The sequence below is a fragment of the Xiphias gladius genome, chromosome 15 (genome assembly GCF_016859285.1).
Source record: "Xiphias gladius isolate SHS-SW01 ecotype Sanya breed wild chromosome 15, ASM1685928v1, whole genome shotgun sequence".
NCBI classification, from domain to species: Eukaryota; Metazoa; Chordata; class Actinopteri; order Istiophoriformes; family Xiphiidae; genus Xiphias; species Xiphias gladius.
This window is the reverse complement of record NC_053414.1, coordinates 19,188,731-19,209,869: the sequence shown is the minus strand read 5'-3', so window position 1 is coordinate 19,209,869 and position 21,139 is coordinate 19,188,731. Positions and strand designations below refer to the sequence as shown.

Sequence of the window (21,139 nt, the reverse complement as noted above, 5' to 3'; positions counted from 1 at the left end):
CATGTGGCAGTGGAGCAGCAGAGTCAAAATCACTTCAGTGTGCTGATGCTGGGAACATCTCTCTCAGTTTGTCATGGGAGAAGAAAGTACCCCGAAACTAACTATACTCAGTTATCCTGCAGAGCTTTTGCTGCTGCAGTGCTCACTACCCAATATACTTTTATTTTTGGCAGGGGGCTAAGATTTAGATGCGTAATATGAATTCGCGATTGACTAATAATTGCACGTCCTCCCTGTGCAACACTGTTACTATTTTTTCTCAGGTTTGAGAATCAGAGGTGCAGCAGCTTGAGGTTTATAGTCATTTACAGTGAAAAGACTTCGGTTTGCCAGCAAGTGATGAAATGATCAGACACTGGAAACGTGAGGAGCCTGGAAGGAATCGAGAGATGAGAAGGTACAAGAGCCAAAGTACTGCACTCTTCTTGCAGCTGCCCGGGACAGGCCCTTCACCTTCGTCCTGCTCCTCTTCCTCCACCCTCTCCGCCTACTCAATTAGCTCCCTTTAAAAAAGAAGTAACGGTTATTGAGAGATCTGTATTGTTCAAGGATGAGCTTCAGTTGTTGTTGTTGTTGTTGTTTGTCTCTCCCTCTCTCCCTCCCTCTCTTTCTTTCTCCATCCCCCTCCTCAGTCGCCCAGTGGTGTGTTTTTCGTTCTTTTTGATTTTCTCAGAGGCTTTTTTGTGGGGGTAACCCCACTGAATGGGACAATGCAGCCTAGCGTGAAATTAAAGCTCTTAGTTAGTTTGGAGTTGCTCAAAAGAGGATTTTACACATGCATGCATTCATACACTCTCCCATACACTATAGATATAGCTAATTAGAGGAAGTACACCCTATGTCGAGCATCAAGAGCCCAATTAAAAGAGTAGGGGATACCTCTATGCGCAAGATCTAGACCAAATCAGCTCTGTGAATGCATTTCTCTGCCTTTTGTGTGAACAGTATGTTCTACCTTCTTAAACCAGGCGGGAGAATATGTACAAGACTTATATGAGAAATGCGCAAGTTTAATTAACATATGCATGTCACGTACTCGGTAAGTAAATCACGAAAACAGTGGGATTGATCATCCCGACAGGCGAGCCTGTGATTCAAAACAGACTGGACCGCTCTAGCTGACTCTTTCAAGTCTCATTTTGGAAGTAGTCTTCAATTAAATGTCTGTCATGCATGCACATTCGATTTTTTGCTGTTCATGTCAAAAGCCTTTATTTAGGCAATTTCACAGTACAACATTGGAGTCTGATGACTGTTTTGCTTTGTCAAGTAAGTTTGCATGCTCCTAGAACCATAATGCATTAAATAGTCCTGGCCTTTTAGAATAAAACCATCATAAGCAAAAACAAATTAATGCTCTGCATGTAAAGCCTTAACTTGTGTCAATATGTTTACTGTATCTTTAAATTGTAGTTGATGGGAATACATAGGTCGGCCTGTATAGACATGACACCTTACTGTGTTGAATGACTAGCTAAGGTCATTTATTTTTTGCCTGCACTGTGTGTGTGTGTGTGTGTGTGTGGGTATTTTCGTGTTGCAGGGACCTAAATCTGTTTACACACTCACAATACGGGGACTAGTCTTCCGTATGAGGACAAAAAGCAAGAACGCAAATCAATAAAAAATTTAAGGCGAGGATATATTATAAGGCTAGAGTAAATCTCCAGGAAATGACTGTAAGTCAGTGTAATGTCGTCTGAAGTCATGGAGACATGACTGTGTGTGTTGCAGAGACAGACCAATATAGAGTAGCAACAAACAAATATATCTGATACTTGATGCAAATGCAGTGACAGTCCTCCAATCACATTCATCAACCAATCCAATAGGATTAAGTAGTTTACATACACACGTACACACACACACACACATACAGTCACATACACACACACACACACACACACACACACACACACACACACACACACACACACACACACACACACACACACACACACACACACACACACACACAGTTGTGTCTCCATGACTTCAGAGGACATTACATGGACTTACAGTAATTTCCTGGAGACTTACGCTAGCCTTAACCATAACCAAGCCTACTACTTGCCTAACCCTAACGCCAACCCTTACCCCAACCTAAACCTAGCCTTACCCTAACCTTATAACCTAATAACATGTCTTCACCTCAAAATTTAATGACTTACATTATAGGGACTTCCTTTTTGTCCTTATAAGGAAGACAAGTCCCCTTAATGTGACTGTGTAAACAGAGTAAGGTCCTCACAACATGAGTAATACCTAGACCACACATGCAAACACACACTTTCACACACTTTTGTTCAGCCCTATTTCCTCAGTGTAACTACTGGTCATAGAGGCCTGCAGTCCCAGCGAAGCAGCCAGTGAATCCAGTTAGTGAGTCAGACTTTGTGGAACAAAGTGTGCTGCTCTCTGATCCTCTCTCTCTCACTCCCATTGAGAGCGCTGGCAGCTTGCCAGGGGTGGAAAAATCTATAAGCCATTGCGTAATATACCATATCTTTACCTTGGTTGAACCCTGCACAAGATCCACAGCTGTGTGAGCACAGAAACAGAGAAATTAGTGTGTTTGTGGCTCTCTCCGTGTGTGAGAGAGAGAAAGAGACAGACAGACATAGGGAGAGGGACACACAGAGTGGCTTCTTTGTGGCTAGTTTTCAGTATGCACCCTCATATAAACAGTATCACACCATTTTGATCAAATGCTGCTGGAAAAATATTTTTCCAAGTAGACTGATCATGGCATTCTGATCACTTCCTGGAGTGTAATGCCAAGAGAAAAAGTAAGCTGAGGCCATATAAAATTTATCTGTTTTTGAGACGAGTGATGTTAAAAATGGAAATCAAATTAACTTCATGTTTTGCTTTAATGACATATAAACTCCATGGCAACACCACTGTACTGTGCAAAGTCAGTGGCATAAGTAATATTCTCTACTGGAGTTACTTGTTCTCCATGCATAACTTCAGAATGGAAATGAATGTATAAGGCCCCAGGCTGAGCAGCTACCAGGCCTTTCATGTTCACGACTCTTCTTATTCACAGATTCACAAGGTTGGGTTTTGTTGTTTTAATGTGTTTGGGGCTTTGGTTGTGCAAGTACCAGCCTCTCTTGCAGTGTCCATCCGCACCTGAAGCTTCTTCGGGAGCTGTGAGTGTCTGAGCTCCTGAGGGAGGGGAGTGCAATGTTTTAATTGGATGCCTTTATAGTAGGCCTCAGTCACTGACTCTCAAACTTTTTCGGCTGAGTGTCTTGATCCTGTAGGTTCAAGGGTGTCATCTCTGTTATGACTCTTATCTCACACAGAGACATACTGACACACGTGTGTCCAGCAGCACCTTGCCCTCAAAAAGGCAGAGAAAGACAATAACAAGCTGCTGCTCACAAAGTGTGTGGTTCCCTCTTTGATAATTGAAATGAGATGAAATGCCAAACGCCGTCTAATCAGTTCTCATCTTCGCTAATATGATCTACTCAGCCCGCGATATTGGCTATCCGAATATCACATGCTTGGATTGATTCGTTTTTGATGGTGGTGATTATTATTAAATGGTCTGTAATGACTACTGATAATCCCCATATGCAGCCAAGTACCCTGGATTCGCTGGGAGGCAGTTGTTTGTTAATGCACCACCGCAACCTAAAACACATACAGATGTGTGTGGGACAAAACCACAAACCCGATTGAGATCCAGGCCATTGTTTTAGTGCATGCTCATGCTTAATTTTTACTGGCTTGCTTATGGAAATTTTTCAACAAATGTGTAACTTTTCAGCACACGGCCGTCCATATTAAACTCATTTTCTTTCCTCCCCTTCAGCTATACAGTGTAAAGGGTCAAACTGTGTTAGCGTGGCGATGGCGATTTGGGCTGGGGGTGTGACAGCTTTGTGATGGAGGTCGCCTCAGTAGACGGGGTGGGAGAGGAGTACGGGATCATTTTTCACCTCCTGTACTGCATATGTATTTGTGCGTGTGTATACTGTGTGAATGCGTGTGAGGCTGACTGCTGATATGTTTGTGTTTATTGACTCAAAGAGACGGGCCGTGGCTGCGTACACAGTGTTGTACGGGTGGCAGGGGTCCAGACTTGGGGAAACGTGTGTGTTTAAAGTACACACAGGCCTAATTATGCTGATTTAAGCATTCTTGCGGTCCTCCCTCTGGCTTGTGGTGAGTTAACTGGCACAGGGGTGTCCAGCAGAGAGAGAGAGAGAGAGACAGAAAGACAGAGAGACAGAGAGAGAAGGAGATAGAGCGAGGGTAAATATTAAGAAGAGAAGAGAGAGGTAGAAAGGAAAGGCTCAATAAAGAAATTAATGAATAGAAGACTGAAAGAAAAAAGGTGGTAGGGAGCTGCAGCATAGTGAGGGTGACTACACAGAAAAAAAATGTTGTCCCAGACACTGGGGAAACAGAGGAAAAACATACACTGCCGTCAAACTTCCCGGCAGGTTTTTTCCCTCCTCACTTTGGGGTTAAGAGAGCGCCGGCTCTTCGTATTTATTTTTATATTCAGATGTTATGGATTGCTCCGGGAAAAGGCCGTCCCTTTTCCCAGCAAGAGGAATTAATACTGTTTGAATGTTCTCTCTGGGGTCTAAAAAGGAGGAATTTTGCAACGGAGCTTGGGAGGTTTATGAGTGAAAACCCGACCACTGCTAGATAAACAAACTAGGGATGATTAAAAACTGACCCTTGCTTGTTGACTCTCTGCTTTCTGGCCTGTGTGTGTGCACCTGTCTCCTGTCTTTTTATGCACACGCATGTGCCAGGCAGTCAACAGTGTATGCATGCAGAAAGTCGGCAAAAAACACATGAAAGAGCAAAATGAAACTAAATTAGAGGCAGCGACACAGGTGAGTCTAACAAAGGTGAATGCGACTTAGCAGTTCTGTATGTGGCAGCAGAGATCTGACAGGTTTGAATATTTATGCATATGCATGTACTATTTGGTTCACAATGCGCATGCTTTAGTGCAATTTTGTATGCGTCGTGTGCGTGGCGGGTGATTCCTGAACCTCGGCATTATGACTTTGTTGCCTAAACAGCCGAAACATTACATAAAAAAGCCTCCGCAGATTCTTTCTGCGACAGAGCAGAGCAGAGATTTATGGCGCTGGCTTGTGTGTATTCAAGCCGCCTTCGCTCGCTCACTCACTCACTCATTCACTTTCACACAGGTGATAAAATCCTGTTGGAGAGGCAAGCAGGGCTGTTCAGTGTCTCTGGGTTCATTTGCTGCACTGTATGAGACAGGATCAACCAACACCAAAGCTCACATGTGCTCTCATTTGAAAATATGCTTTCACTTTCCTCACACTTCATCTCTATGTTTTTTTCAAACTTTCTGTCTCTCTCTCACAGCCTCCCTCTTTCTTTTGCTTTTGCTTATCTTTCTCTGTTTTCGCTATCATCCCGCAGCTCGCCCTACTCTCTCTCTCTCATTACATCTTTTACTTCAACCGTCTCTTTCCCCATTTTACCTCATTCTTTCCAGCCCCCTCCACAACTCCTCTCTTTCACTCCCTCAGGAAGAGCCACAGTCTTATCTGGGATATGTTGGATTTGGTGAGCTTAAAAGCCACTTTACTAACTCCCTGTCTGCCTCTCCTGAGAACAGCGCAGGCTATCTTAAACAGTTTCACCATTCGCCCGGCTTTGCCTGTTGGAATCCTGCTCGTCAGGCTATCGCCTCTCAATGCTAATCCTTTACCTGACTCTCCATCTTCTGGACTCCCTCCCCCCTCCTATCCCTTCTGTCGTCTCTCTCTATCTGCTTCTTTTCTCTTCTTCCACTGACTAAAATGCTTGATGTGCACATATTGGGTTTCTTTGGTGATGTGAAGGAATGCTAATGTATCATAACCATATTACAGTACTTACAGGAGGCAAATGGTGCCAAGTGCTATCTGGAGAATCAAATCTCTGCACAAGGGCCCTCTTTCCCCTTCAGATTGAAATACATTTTGATTTTCTTCTCTGGAAATATATAAAGCCGAAAGCCCCTCTAAAATTTGCTGAAACAATGGCGTTTTTGTATTCAATAATGCAATTTCTCCAGGAATCGGAAAGCCAGCCTAAATAAAGATGAGGCCAAATCCTATTTTGTGTCTGATTTTTTTTTTTTTTTTTTTTTTTTTTGTGTAGCCTAAGAGCTTGAATATTTCTCACAACATTTCCCTATATGTAGTTCTCTGAAACAGGATTCAGAGGATACTGTGTTGTCTTCTTTGTAGCTATGAATACATGTTCGAATGTTTTGCAATAGTGCTGTTACAGTTTGGTTGTCTTTTTTTTTTCTTTTTTTTTTTAGAGAGCATTCAAATACTGTACTGAAATTTGGAAAACAAAATATTTATTTCAGTGCCTAAAGAGTGTAGCCAAATAATAAGTGTAAATCCAGAAGCAATCCTAACAGGATATGATCAGACCCAGGGCTGGCCTTTCTGGCAAGTGAGTGAGTGATTTGCTGGTTTTATTATCGGGGCCTGTGTGTGTTGTTGATGGAGCAGCCCCATCCATGTTGACTCACAGACACACAGCGTCAATGGCTATGCTGAGCAGGAGTGTCAGGCTTGGCTGATGACTCCAACTCCCTCAACAGCACTGCAAACGCAAACCCTTCTTTGTGCGTGCATGTGCGCATGTATATGAGTCCGTGTTTGTGCGTTCGTGCTGATGTGTGGATCTGTGCATGTGCAGGCCATTCTACATTTGCATGTGCATGTGTGTCTACACTGTGTGCGAGTGTGTGTGTCTGTTTCAGTCCTGACAGCCAAGAAGCCTCAGCAGCATCTGACGTGGCAGCTCTTGCTGCTTTCAGTCCAGCTCTTTCTTTCTGGCTCACTTTTCCGTGATACTATCTTTTCATACGATGACATGTTTATAAATGGAGACTGACTGGTATTTCACACAGGACCAGTTTTGCTTAGAGTTGATAAACACTGCACTATTTGCTGCAAATTAACTAGTTGAAAATTTATTGCAGTAAAAAATAAAATGTATGTTTTATATTCAATGAAACAACTGTATATCGGAGCAGGATACTGGGCAAAGGAAAAAAAAAGATTTAAAAAAAATTATGGCATGATTCAATCTGAGGCCAGCAAGGGCACATTTGCTTACACCTATATAGTATTTCACTTACTTGCTATTCCATCTCTCAGATCAATTGTATGGCATTTCCAAGTAACTAAGAGCCAATACAAAATACTGATACCTATAATACCTATAAATATACCAGATGCCAGCTGTTAAGTATTTATCAATCACTGTAGTATTAAGAGCATATACTATTCTTTGGTTACAAAAATTAAAAAATTTTTTTTTATAATTGCAGTTGTACCCTGTTGTTTGCAAATGAGAGTGGAGATGTCTGCTTTCCACATATACATTTTCACATTTTCCGATAACATTTTAAATGAAATACATTTGGATAAATTCAACACTAACCTGATTTGAGGCTTGGATTAATGATACAGCAACTTTTTTTTTTTTTTGCTCCCCGCCCTGTTTGCGAGGTGCCTTTTTAGCGAGGTGGGTTTCCTCCATGTACTTATGGCTGTCTGCCTGTGGTACTGTGGTGCTCCTGAGGTCTGTGCGAGGTGGTAGTTTAGGCTGGGGAAGTCAGTGAACGTGGTCACAGATGAGATAACTGCACACACACTCGCCCAGAGGCGCCCATCTGCATCATGTGTCTGTCTGTCCTCTTGTTCTTTAAAAAAAAAAAAAAAAAAAAAAAAAGCTGGTTTGAGAGGATAAAAGTTTCAAAATGATTTAGTTGTTGTTGTGTGTGTGTGTGTGTGTGTGTGTGTGTGCGTGCGTGTGTGTGCGCGCACGTGTCTTTGTGTGTTTATGTGTGTGTGGTTGTGAGGGCTCTTTGTTTCTCGCCTTGCATGTGTTTGTGTGTCTCCTCTGTTTCTTCCGGCCTGGCACGGTGTCTGCCCCACAGGGAATGCCACTCAAAATGGGCAGAGCGACCTTTAACCCCCACACTGCCAGCTCAGAGTCAGGCATAACTTGCTGCCGTATCAAGAGCCCGTCTCCCTTTAACCCAAACTCTGTCAAGCAGAGCAAAGATTAAGACCCAGCTCTCGGGAAGCCATTTGGAACAGACACCTTTTAACCCTAATGGGATCAGAGTCGCAAAGGAAGCCACTTGGAGCAGCCACCCACTCTTAACCCCTAACACTACCAACTCAGCACAGACAAGGCAGAGTGCACAGGCAAAGGCCCAGCTCATATCATGCCACAGGGAGCGGGCACTGTTTAACCCTCGCAGCGCCAACTCAGCACAGGCAAAACTCCAGCTCACATGATAAACAGAATTAAATCTGCAAGCTTCAGTGTTCCTGATAGGGAGCTCACTGATGCAGAAATAGGATATTAATGTAACAGGGTTGGTTTTCCATCTGAAAAGTAGCATGCCACAAACATTTGTAATGTTCTGATTGTAAATGACAAATTGCGATCACCAGGCATCCAGAGTTTTGTTCTTTTCCTTTTCCAGAACTCACTTTTATTTGTTTTTTGTAGGAAGTCAAAGACGACAACTCAACAAACACTTTAATTAAATATTTTATTTGGGAAAAAAATTCGAGATTGAAATACTTTTACAGAAATTTTAAATTATTCAGAAAACAAAACACAACAATGAAAAAGTATTTCCTACATAAACATTTTGCCCGATTATTCTCAATCTAAACTTGTTTTCATGTCCTGACAAAATGTCAGCTTTTAAGGAACACAGAAAAAAGGTTTATTTCCAGCTTGGAAACCATTGAGTTATGAGCTGTACCAGTAGGTTTTAAAAGGGTTACATAAAGCCAGTTGTTGTAGAATCTCATTTCACGGTTAATAATTCTTCAATCACCAAGATTGGAATCAGCAAGGTTTACCCAACTGTAAAAAAGTGCAGCAGGATCCATGTTGTCCCATGGGACAACATGGATCCTGCTGCACTTTTCAAAATAAATTTTGCTGCTGTCAAAGCATGTTAACGTGACCTAACACGTGTTTAAACCACTCCACTTCTAGTATGTTTTTCTTGTGTGAAGGGAGAGTGTTTGTCCACCTTACTAACGCCCTGTTCAACAATCGGGGCAGCAATCAATCACACAAAAGGAGGGAAGAAATTTACAGGGAAGCATGCCAATTTCGCCTCTTGCAAATTATACATTTAATGCTAAATGCTGACAGATCATATACTAGTTATAAAAAACTGCAATAGGTAAAGTATCATTTATAAAGGAGAATCTTTCCCTTTAAGGGAAGTACCAGGGCATGGGTTGTGGCATGAGTGACTGTGTGTATGTGTGTGAGAGAGAGAGTGAAAGAGATAGAAAAAGAGGGAGAGAGCGGTAAAGGGAGTTTCTGCACTTGCCTGTCTGGCACCGGCCGAGGAATGAGTGTACAAGTTTGAGTCTGGGTGAGTCAAGCTGTGTGAGCGAGAGGCCGCGAGAAAAGGAGGGGAGAGGGAGTTCCACAGTGAAAGGAGAGGGGGGAGGCGGAGTGAGAGATGCTAGAAGATGGATAGCTATTCGAGATAGAAAGAGCACAGGCAACTGGTAGAAGTGAAGGGGTGAAGCAGCAAAAAGCAGAGGGAGGAATGCTTGAAGTGCAACAACAATACAGAGTACAGGAAAGGGAAAAAGTGTCGGAGAGAGAGAAGGACTGCAGAGTAAGAGGTGACAGAAATAAATGAAGGAATGGCGGGGAAGGTGACGGTGGGGGGCACAGAATGAATGTGTGAGTGGGGCTTGTGGTGAAGCATTTGCATAAAGGGTGAGGGCACTCTGCCCGGCTTTGGGGAGAGGTTGGCATCTCGCCTTGCCGACTGGCAGAACGAGGACCAGGGAGAAATAAAAGAATGAGGGGGAAAGAGTGAGAGAGAAAGTCTCTCAATAGTGCATCTCTTGTGTGAGGAGAAGCAGGCCTTGGCTGCTGTTGGAGCAGGGCATGGAGGGGAGGGGATATCGGGTTTCATTATCTGCTTGATTCCTGCTGTATTTGCTAACCATGAGGTTCAAAGCCCTCGCTGCAGCTGTAGGCATGGCCTTGTAGCCAGTGTGTGCCGCTGGCATGTGCCGACTGGAACACTGTAGGTGTGTGCGGCATGCGCTTCGGTTAGGAGTGAGACAGAAAGTGTGAGACACACGCTCTCCTTCCCTGTATAGTTGAAGTAGAAAGTCACAGTCCTCACAAACACACACACACACACACACACACACACACACACACACACACACACACACACACACACACACACACACACACACACACACACACACACACAAACACACTCCTCTAGCACCCCTCACACACACACATACTCCATGTATCACACTGCCTACTTGACCTTATCAGGAATGGCCGCCCTGGTCGGGGGGAAATGCTGTACTCTCAGTTTTACTGCAACGTCCTGTCGGAAAATGCCACACCAACAGTATGTGTGTGTGTTGGACTTGGTTTATGTGTGCGTGTGTGTACTTGCCATGGTGACAATACAGAAAACCATTGTAAAGTAAACACACATATGCAGTAGTCTATATGTATTCACTTAGCATATGCCTGCATGAAATCCTATACCGCCTCATCTAGCTGCAGCCACATGTTGAAATGATTTTATTAGATCATTGTTTGTAACATGCAATGCCAGAATCTCCTAATTAAGTTTGAAATCTATAATTTTGCCCAGTTTTATTTATATCGTGATAACATCATCGCTAAGAGAGACATTCTTTCTAACTGACAGCAGTCAGTTTTGCATTATGAAGAGTAAATGTATAAAGTTTCACACAGCTCTCTTTGCAGTTCCCACAATACATTTTGCTGTATAAGTGTATTTGAATTTTGTCCACCAAATCTAAGCCAGAAAAACCCAAATATATTTAAGAAGTGATCTTCACAAAATGTATTCTCAGTAATCCAAATTGACTTTGGAACTCCAAATATTTTCAGAATATAAATTGGGATTATAATTCCCTTGCAGGGTTACAGTTATGTTTATAATTAACTGTACAAGGTGCCAGACCCATAGAAAAACCACACAAACCTCAAGAAAATCCTGTCTGAATAAATTTTGGATACTTAAAAAAAATCATGAAGAGCCCTTGATCTTATCTTTGATATGCTTACATTTAAGGCTGAAACGGTCTGCCCAGACAAATCCATTACACAAACGTGAAAGCATATTTGAGTATAATATTACCCAAGTCTGCAGTCATGTCAGAAGCCCCGGCTTGCTATCAGTCCTTGTGTCTCTGGAGCTGTTTAAAGCTCGCTTGCTCTGTCTTTCCCCCTCAGCCTCATGCCACAAATGGCTTCCAGACTTTCACACATAGTAATGCTTCACTGTGTAAACAGGTGTAATTACAATGGATGCACAGACACACTTTTAACATCAATGTGTGCTGATGGGAAAAAGAGAGCAGAAAGAGGGAAAGTTTTTTTCCTCTTCCAGGCAGCAGAATGGATGAAAAGGATTTTGAGCTGGGTGGAAATGGAAGGACTGGCAGTGATGAGAAGTTAAGGAGGAAATTTTAAAGAGGATAATGTTGGTCTGTGTGTGAAAGCGTGTGTGTAGGCTTGATTAAGTGAATGAAAGAAGAAGAAAAAAAGGACACTTATTTTTCTCTATTTTACAAGCGTTTCCAAGGAAATAGTAGTTTATGTCAACTTGTCCGTAATTATTTTCTATCCCTGAGGTTTGTGAGGTTACTAACCCATCACCTCTTAATGGCAGGGTGTTACTAACCATTGGTCAGGCCTGCTCTCAGTGCACCTTACCTTTCTATTTTTCCCGTGCTTCAAATGGAAAGAAAACATGGAAACTTTGCTCAGCCCATTCAAAATTTTTTCTCTACCACTTCCCTTTTCTTTTGTAATCGAGTGGACAGAAATGGCATTATGCCTGTGCTGCATAAAAATGGTACAGGGTCCTTGTTTTATGTAAAGTTTAGAACAGTTTGGCCATCTTTGAGAAAACATTTGATTTATATACAAAGCACTAACAGCTCAAGAAACCTCAACCCAAATTATTCCAGACCATCTGAAGTGATTAGAGTACACACACACACACACACACACACACACACACACACACACACACACACACACACACACACACAAACAAACAAACAAACACACGCACACACACAAGCTCAAAGGGAAAATTGCTCAGATCTCTCACAGTCTTTCCCTTACATCACCACAGTGCTTGTCAATATGTGATTTTACACAGCAGATGTCAAAGTTTAATTCCAGTCATGACGTGTCCTGACATGCGGTAACATTCATCAGCTTTCTGTTCTTGTGTGTGTGTGTGTGTGTGTGTGTGTGTGTGTGTGTGTGTGTGTGTGTGTGTGTGTGTTTCATATCCTCATCTTACAGGATCATCTTGATCAGACTTAAAAAACTTAAAAGACAAATTTAATTCCTTCAGACAAATCTGGCCTTCAATTACATGCTTGTAGCAGTTTTTAAAATCAAAACTAAGTTTAGCTTCCCTCTTTATAATTAGATTTTATGAATAAATGTAGCTAAAATAAAATGCTGATCAAATGTGAGCAAAAGGCTTACTATAATTATTATTATTATTATAATTGTAAAACATTATGAATTAGATATAATTTATGAACATGTATTAAAGCAAGTTAAAATGGTTAATACTAAAATGTTGTGAATTTTCAAATTAAACTGCAAAAATAAAAAGTTGGCATATTTATGCCAGTTTGAACGTTTGCAAATTTATGCATTTGTCTGAATTTTAATTAAACACTGAATTTTGTTTAAAAACACCTTTGATATATAGATTTTCAGAATTTTACTGTTAATTAATTTACTCTAGCAATTGTTTATAGGTTTTAAAATGTATTGAATTGTATGTAATGAATTTTTGTTTGCAAGAAATTACAATTTTTAAACCAACTAGTCACATCTTTAAGGATTTTTTATTATTTAGGCCATGTTGGTTGTAATTATACAATAACATGATATACTATAATATCAACATGAAATATGAATAAGGTGCATTTATTAGTTTAATTTAAAGGAGACCTCTTTTTAGGGCTGACTAAGCTTTTCGATGGGGCTGGACCAAATTTTTTAAAATGTGTTTTGATTTTTTTTTTTCTTCTATTCTCGTGCTTTTTAAATGCAATTTTGTATTTTTGTTTGAATCAAAATTTAACAGTAAAAAGAAGTGAAAAAAACAAAACAAGTGACCTTCATGTTTTTATTTTATGATGCCACATGCCTGAATTCTTCTTGCCTGCAGCCTGGTGAGAACAAACTTAATGCCTGTTGACTCACAACCAAGGCGTCCTCACCATGCAGGATGTGGCATCAAATAAATGTATGACCTGATCTTTCTTCCCACGTGTCCCATGCAGATGTCAGCCCACTGGCATTTATTTGAATACAGAAGATTAATACCACAAATTCATCTCAGGTAATTTCCTATTTATAGGTACTGACAACACAGTGGGAAACAGGCCTAAATTACAGTTGTTAAAATTAAGTGTATGCTAATATAACCCACAGACAGGAACTATTAGTCCTCTTTTAGATTTACATAAAGGTGTTAATAGTCCATTTAAAAAATGTTCTTGGGTTAAGTAGGCCACCTGAATAACTATGCATTAACTTTAGGAGTATTTGCATAAGCGCTTTAGTGCGAATGTATGAATGTTTGCCTTCACTTATGCATGGTTTTAACGGCTTTTATTTATTAGCCCCGGTTCTTCTACACAGCCACCTCCTTTTAATTCCGCTTTGACTTTTAGGATTAATGTTGACCCTTCTCGTTCAACGTAGGCCGCTCCGGACAGACAGGTTCGTGGAACCGTCGGCGAAGCGACAGGAGAAAAGGGCCGTACGATTTGGACATTTCTGGTAGTTAGAGCAGTTTTCCGCTAAGGAATGAGGCACTTTTGTTTATTTTAAAGTGCGACAAATACAAAGAGTGACTTACAGACAGACGGACGGAGGTTGTGAACACAGTCCGTCAAGGTTAACAGACAGAGAAAGGCGGCCAGTGTTAGCTAAAACTAAAGCTACGATAATTTGCCAGTGAACACGGTGACTGAGGTAGGCGTCTTATGATTTTTTTTTTTCCCCCCCAGGTGGGGGTAATAATTTTATATTGTTTTGGAAGTGTAGACACGTAGGTTGCTGGCCGTTTTGAGCTGAAGGAGAGGCCACACAGAGGGGTTTTGGTGTGTTCCTCTGTTACACGGATACATTTGAATAAACAGAATAGCTCATTTTTAGGCCTATTTTTACAGCGCTCTGGCCACTACATTGTGTTTTTTAACAACAGGGCGTTTAGGATATTCACTCAGTCAGCCTCGCACATATGACAAAATGGTGTAATGGGTGAATTTGCACTAAGCCCTGTTTTTAGTCTCTGTTTTGTTGTTTATTACCACCAAAGTCTTGAATACAGCAGTTCCAGTTTTCTTTTTTTTTTCTTTTTTTTTTTTTATGGGTTTCCTTTGTCTTGTATTTTTGGCAGTTGCTGCTGCTCCTAGCCTGGCCTTGTTAATAAAAACCTGAGGTGGTTTTAATTTCTCTCCTGCTCTCAGTGTTGTACCCTGTCAGGGCAGGAGGGGAGATTGTCTTGCCCAGCCTGGCGGACAAAGGTCTTCGTTTTCTGAAAGACTGAGCATGGCACGCAGAGATAAGATGAGCGCTCACTCAAATTATTGCAGAGCAGATACCTACAGAGGCCAGTGGCAGAGGCCCGAGAAACTGCCTCCCTTCGTTCTGCCCCGAAGAACTCTGGGCAAACAGTCGAAACCTTCTCTAATGAGCTGAAGGAAATGTGGGTTTGAAAAACGTCAAAAAAAGGACATTAAATAGTAGGGTGCCACAAAGACTCATTTCTTGTCCAAAATCATAAAAGATCTTGCCTTAACTGCAAATTGTGCACAGACCTCAATGCCTGTGTTATGCTGTAGTGTATAATTTTGTATTTGGTCCAGCTTATGGTCATAGTAGGACAGGCATCAGATTTAAAGTAAATTTAAGAAGTTTTTTGTTTGTTTGTTTGTTTATTGAGGAATTACATGTTTCATACAAACAGTATTTGCTTAATTATAATAGGGATTAATTTGTAGTCTCATAATTGGTTTCGGTCAGCTTTTCATCCTCTTTTTAGAGTTATTAAGAGTCATGTTACTGAAAAAGGGCCGGAACTGCAAAGCAAATGTGTTGCTACTTTGAATGAACAAAGGAGAGGTTTGGATTTCCCAGTACTCTTGGTTATTATAATTTTGCCTGTCGGTTATTGTATGATGATATTACAGGAAGTGACATTATTAGTTGGCATATATCACTCCTTTTCTTTACGGCCCATTCATCAAAAAGTCTAGATCCGTTCAGTCTTTTCAAATAAGTGACAAACACACCTCCATCATTATTCTTCAAAAACAAAAGTAAACACACATTCTCTTTTATTCCCTCTCCTCATGCTCCATCTTCACTCATTCCCACGTTTTTCACATGTTCAGTGTGGCTCTGTGAGGCGGGCGTATGTAAGCATGAACAATCGGCACCCAGCCTGGCGGACAAAGGTCTTCGTTTTCTGAAAGACTGAGCATGGCACGCAGAGATAAGATGAGCGCTCACTCAAATTATTGCAGAGCAGATACCTACAGAGGCCAGTGGCAGAGGCCCGAGAAACTGCCTCCCTTCGTTCTGCCCCGAAGAACTCTGGGCAAACAGTCGAAACCTTCTCTAATGAGCTGAAGGAAATGTGGGTTTGAAAAACGTCAAAAAAAGGACATTAAATAGTAGGGTGCCACAAAGACTCATTTCTTGTCCAAAATCATAAAAGATCTTGCCTTAACTGCAAATTGTGCACAGACCTCAATGCCTGTGTTATGCTGTAGTGTATAATTTTGTATTTGGTCCAGCTTATGGTCATAGTAGGACAGGCATCAGATTTAAAGTAAATTTAAGAAGTTTTTTGTTTGTTTGTTTGTTTATTGAGGAATTACATGTTTCATACAAACAGTATTTGCTTAATTATAATAGGGATTAATTTGTAGTCTCATAATTGGTTTCGGTCAGCTTTTCATCCTCTTTTTAGAGTTATTAAGAGTCATGTTACTGAAAAAGGGCCGGAACTGCAAAGCAAATGTGTTGCTACTTTGAATGAACAAAGGAGAGGTTTGGATTTCCCAGTACTCTTGGTTATTATAATTTTGCCTGTCGGTTATTGTATGATGATATTACAGGAAGTGACATTATTAGTTGGCATATATCACTCCTTTTCTTTACGGCCCATTCATCAAAAAGTCTAGATCCGTTCAGTCTTTTCAAATAAGTGACAAACACACCTCCATCATTATTCTTCAAAAACAAAAGTAAACACACATTCTCTTTTATTCCCTCTCCTCATGCTCCATCTTCACTCATTCCCACGTTTTTCACATGTTCAGTGTGGCTCTGTGAGGCGGGCGTATGTAAGCATGAACAATCGGCACCCAGCCTGGCGCGGCCTGATCCAGATGGGGTCTGCCCCCCCAACACACACACACACACACACACACACACACACACACACACACACACACCTTCCACAGCGGTAGCAGTGACAAGCCAGTCAAACAGCTAGTTACCCACCTGGGTAGCCAACCAGTCATTCACCCAGCCAGTTATGTAGCCTTTCAGCCAACCTAACAGCCAGCCTGCCAGCCAGTCAGTGGACAAGCCAGTCATCCAGGCTGTAGCTCCTCTGTCAGACACTGACAGAGAGAGCAGGCCAGGCTAAATCTGATGGTCCTGGGAGCCAACCAGAGGACTCTGGCCTTTGTAGAGTGTTCACACAGACAGCCTGTCCCGTTGCACAGCAGGGGGCTTCATCCCACAATCAAATGGCCGGGCCCTCAACTTTGCCACATGACAAGTTAGCTTTTTGTGGCTTCCCACTGCTGAGATTCCAGTTTTGACAATTTCTCTATAATTCCTGGAATAATTAATGTAAATTGGGCAGCATTAATGAGCGAATGTGGTCTTTTTTGAATTTGGAGGAATGATATATAAATACACTTCTAATGATCAGAGCGGTCCGTACGTATTTCATTACAAGCCATTACAGCAAAATTATTTTTCTGATCAATACATCAGATTATATTGAATTGATCCTAGGTGAGAGTCTCTGTCTCACAAATATTTCTCCCATGGTGCACTGGGCACAGCTTGCCCCTCTGAGGTCATGTGGGTCAGCCAATGAGGACGAGACAACGTGCTTGCCAGGCCAGTTATACAGCCCTTTGCTCGCTCACTTTCTGTTGCTGTTCAGTCCAAATTATGTGTCATTGTGTCCTACATAATGCAACAAGATGAAAATACGGGCAATTTACTGACTGCAGTAGGAAACTATAATACGTTTCACTGTAACAAAGATGAGCATATCTGAATCTGAAAGCATTAGACTAAGCTTTGTGAATTACAGGGAGGCGGAATAGTCTGTTTTAGACAGTTTTCCATATCCGCTTTCCTTAGTAAACAGCTTAACATGTATAGGCTACTTACATGAAGCTGTCCACCACAGCATTTTCAGCTGTCATTGTTCACTGAATCCCGTCTCTCACTCACAAATGGAATTGCTCTCTAATTTGGTAACAGAAACTTTTAATGTGTTTCTGTGTCTGTGCTGTTGGGGGTATTAAAGTGGAGTAAAAAAGAGGGAAAGAAGGGGCCAGTTTGGATGTGAGAGTGCATTTTGAAACAGGAGAGCATGTTTTTGGATGGTATTTTTTGTCGAGGGGGGGCAACGGGCATTTTCTTCCCCCTCCTCTCTTTGTTTGTGTGGTAAATCCAGGAGCAGCTGCTGGTCTCAGGGTCTAGTGGGATTTTGGGCCTGTGTTTTCTCATGCCATCCCATGCCAAGGTGGTGTAACGCGAGCAGAGAGAGAGGGAGAGGGAGAGAAGGGGTGTTTCTGGAGGGGAAGGAGGGTGGGGGGATGCAGTTGGAGAGTGAGCTGGTTTGTTGGAAGTGCTGTGACCACGCTGGTGACGAAGGCAATGGGGGGGGGGGCTTTAGAAAGCGGGTGCTGTCTGGATTGGATGCATGTAAAATTAATATCCTCTGGACTTTGCCTTTGCACTAGATTGGAACTTGTCTATTTGGCTAATGACGTGCCTTCTGCCTGCACCACACACAATCCCCTTCTCTCCCCCTCCCTCCCCTTCCTCCCTCTCTCTCTTTCTCCCTCTGTCTCTCTCTCTCCCCCTCTCTCTCTCTCTCTCGCCACTACCAGCCCCCCCCCCCACCTCTTTGCTTCTCCCTCTGCCATCTCTCTCTTCCCTCCCTTTCAGCGCTGGGAGCGTGCGTATTGGCTGGGCTGTTTGAGACTCGGTGCCAAATAGGTGGGCCCTCTGCGTGTTGGCACAGACTCAGTCAATGGTTAGAGAAGGAAAGTGGAGAGGAAGAGAGAAAGAGAGAGACAGAGTTGGAGAGAAAGAGGGGGAAAAAAGAAGCTGCACTCGGGTTTGCCAGCGGTCGTGCACACTCTTCCAACATTGATTCGGTCCTCTTGTTTTTTTTTGTTTTTTTTTTCTTCTTCTTCTCCTCTGTGCGCACCCCCCTTGTCCAGCTCTCTCTCTCCCTCTCCGTGAGTCTTATGCAGATCCTACAGAATTGAACCAATAGCACGCGCCGCTTTGCCAAGCTTTTTTTTTGTTGTTTTTTCATCAAGATATTTTTTCTACATATTTTTGCAAACAGAGAAAGAGACTTGTTTAAGTTTTTGACAATTTTATTATTTTTACTGCGATATCTGTTTTATTTTGTTTGTGCACGGCCAGTCCTTTTTTAAAAAAAATCCTTTTAGACAGAGAGATTGCTGAACTTCTCTACACTCTCCTTCTGTTGTACTCTTGAACAGCACCTTTCCTGCAGCTCCTGCTACAGTACCTCCTGTGTTCCTGTGCTGGTATTACACTGCACCCCCTTGGCCTGTCTCCTCTTTCTCAGCTTCTCCCCCCTGCTGTTTTTGTTGGACAGTTTCTCAGCTTCTCTTTTTGCTTCACTTTTTTTCCTCAGTCTTTTGATTCCTATTATACGCAGAATTACTTCAGCACCTTTTGACTCAACAATCCAGTTTCTAAACTGGTGGTGCATTTTAAGTTTCTTTTCAATCGGCGGGTGAATTTATGATGAGAGAGCAAAATGGTAACTACCATGTTATTCTTGTTTTATTCCAATGTGTTTTGTGATGATGACTGTTACAAAAAAAAATTTGAGTGGAAATGCAGTGATGTTATTTATGGACAAATATTTTATGCTGTATCTTTTTAATGTAACTTTTTGCTTTCATTTCAATAATTAATTTTTGGTTTCTAAGTTCTCAAATTATTTCTGTGTTGTATGCATGACATATTATAGTTAATGTAGTCAATCTGTTTCATAAGTGCTACAATTTTGAACATTTTTCCAGATGTCGATATAAAATGTTTTTTCAATACAGTATTTTCTGAAATTAATACTGTTTTAGATGTAGTTTTGTAATGCCTAGAGGCAGGTCTGGCAATATTTTTATTCATAAATGACACATTTTAAAAAATATTTATTTCGGCAGGCACATCAATTTTTACACTAATATTATTCGGGGAAAAAAAGCTCACAGTAGATACTTAATTTTTCCTCATCTCTCACCTCAGTCTTTCAGTATTGTGTTGTTCAGTGTTTTGTAAAATGTGTCCTTCAGTGTGATGTGTCTGCGTTAGGTGTTAGGTGGAGAGTGTAAAGCATCTTTCCCTCTCCCTCTTTCTCTCTCTCTTTCTCTCTCTCTGTCTCTCTCACACTCTCTCTCTCTTTCCCGGCGCCTCTCGCTCATTCTCTCCCTCCGCTCACACAGAGCAGGCGCCGCTCCTCCATGCTGCGCGCCGGTGCTAACTGTCTCTCTTCTCTCTTCCCCTCCTCACCCCCACTCCCTCTCTCCCCATCCTTCTCTCCCCCATTCTCCCCTTCTCTCTCCACTGCCTCCTCCTGCTTCCCCCCCTCCTCTCTCTCCTCCACCCTTCCCCCATCCTCCTCCCTCATCCAGGATGAATTCCACCCCTTCATCGAGGCCCTGCTGCCCCATGTCCGCGCCTTTGCCTACACCTGGTTCAACCTGCAGGCCCGCAAGCGCAAGTACTTCAAGAAGCACGAGAAGCGCATGTCCAAGGAGGAAGAGCGTGCAGTGAAGGATGAACTGCTGGGGGAGAAACCAGAGATCAAGCAGAAGTGGGCCTCGCGCCTGCTGGCCAAGCTCCGTAAGGACATCCGGCCTGAGTTCCGTGAGGACTTTGTGCTCACCATCACGGGGAAAAAGCCCCCCTGCTGCGTGCTGTCCAACCCCGACCAGAAGGGCAAAATCCGTCGCATCGACTGCCTGCGCCAGGCCGACAAGGTGTGGCGCCTGGACCTGGTGATGGTCATCCTGTTCAAGGGCAGCCCCCTGGAGAGCACGGACGGGGAACGGCTGGTCAAGTCACCACAGTGCACCAACCCTGGCTTGTGCGTCCAGCCGCACCACATCGGAGTGTCCGTCAAGGAGCTTGACCTCTACCTGGCCTACTTCGTCCACACGCCAGGTATGTGGCCAACTGCATACTAGACACTAATAGGAAGGGATGCCAACACATAAACACTCCATGTATGTGCACATAGATGTGCACACATATTTGAATAATTATACGCATGTACACACACAGAAACAGCCTTCAATACTTGCTTGTGTGGCACGTAATTAAATAGAGAGGGAATGGCAGAAATACATAAAGACAAACCTAAGTGTATTAAGTTTCAGAAACGCAATTAAAAGGTGTTTAATATTTAGGAGAAAATCAAGATTCTAACTAAGCTATCTGATAAATATATATGAAAATTTTGAATTCGGAGAAGTTTTTATTTAACAAAGTTCAGTTAAATAAATAAAGCACAATTTACCTCTGAGAAAAAAAAAGTGAAAACCCATCTTGCTTTTGTTAAACATCCTCTGATTGCTGTTAACAAACAGCAAATAGTTGTGCTTTTTGACTTTTTCGTATTTTTACTTATTTTCTTATGGTTGGTGTCTGTTTACATAAAAACGTAGTATCAGCAATAATAAAAAGAATATGTAAATGTCCA

The 21,139-nt window shown here is 42.1% G+C and overlaps 1 protein-coding gene across 10 annotated transcripts in view; it reads left to right on the top strand.

The window, feature by feature from the left end:
- The window catches only part of nfixa (nuclear factor I/Xa), a 109,889-nt gene that overhangs the window by 16,900 nt on the left and 71,850 nt on the right, over window positions 1–21,139 (top strand). For 9 of the 10 annotated variants that reach the window (XM_040147056.1, XM_040147057.1, XM_040147048.1 and 6 more), the window contains one exon: window positions 20,070–20,601. In XM_040147056.1, coding sequence (XP_040002990.1) covers window positions 20,070–20,601 — 532 coding nt within the window. Of the gene's footprint in view, window positions 1–18,809; window positions 19,196–20,069; window positions 20,602–21,139 lie in introns of those variants that run through there. The other variant, XM_040147051.1, reaches the window with a different exon arrangement.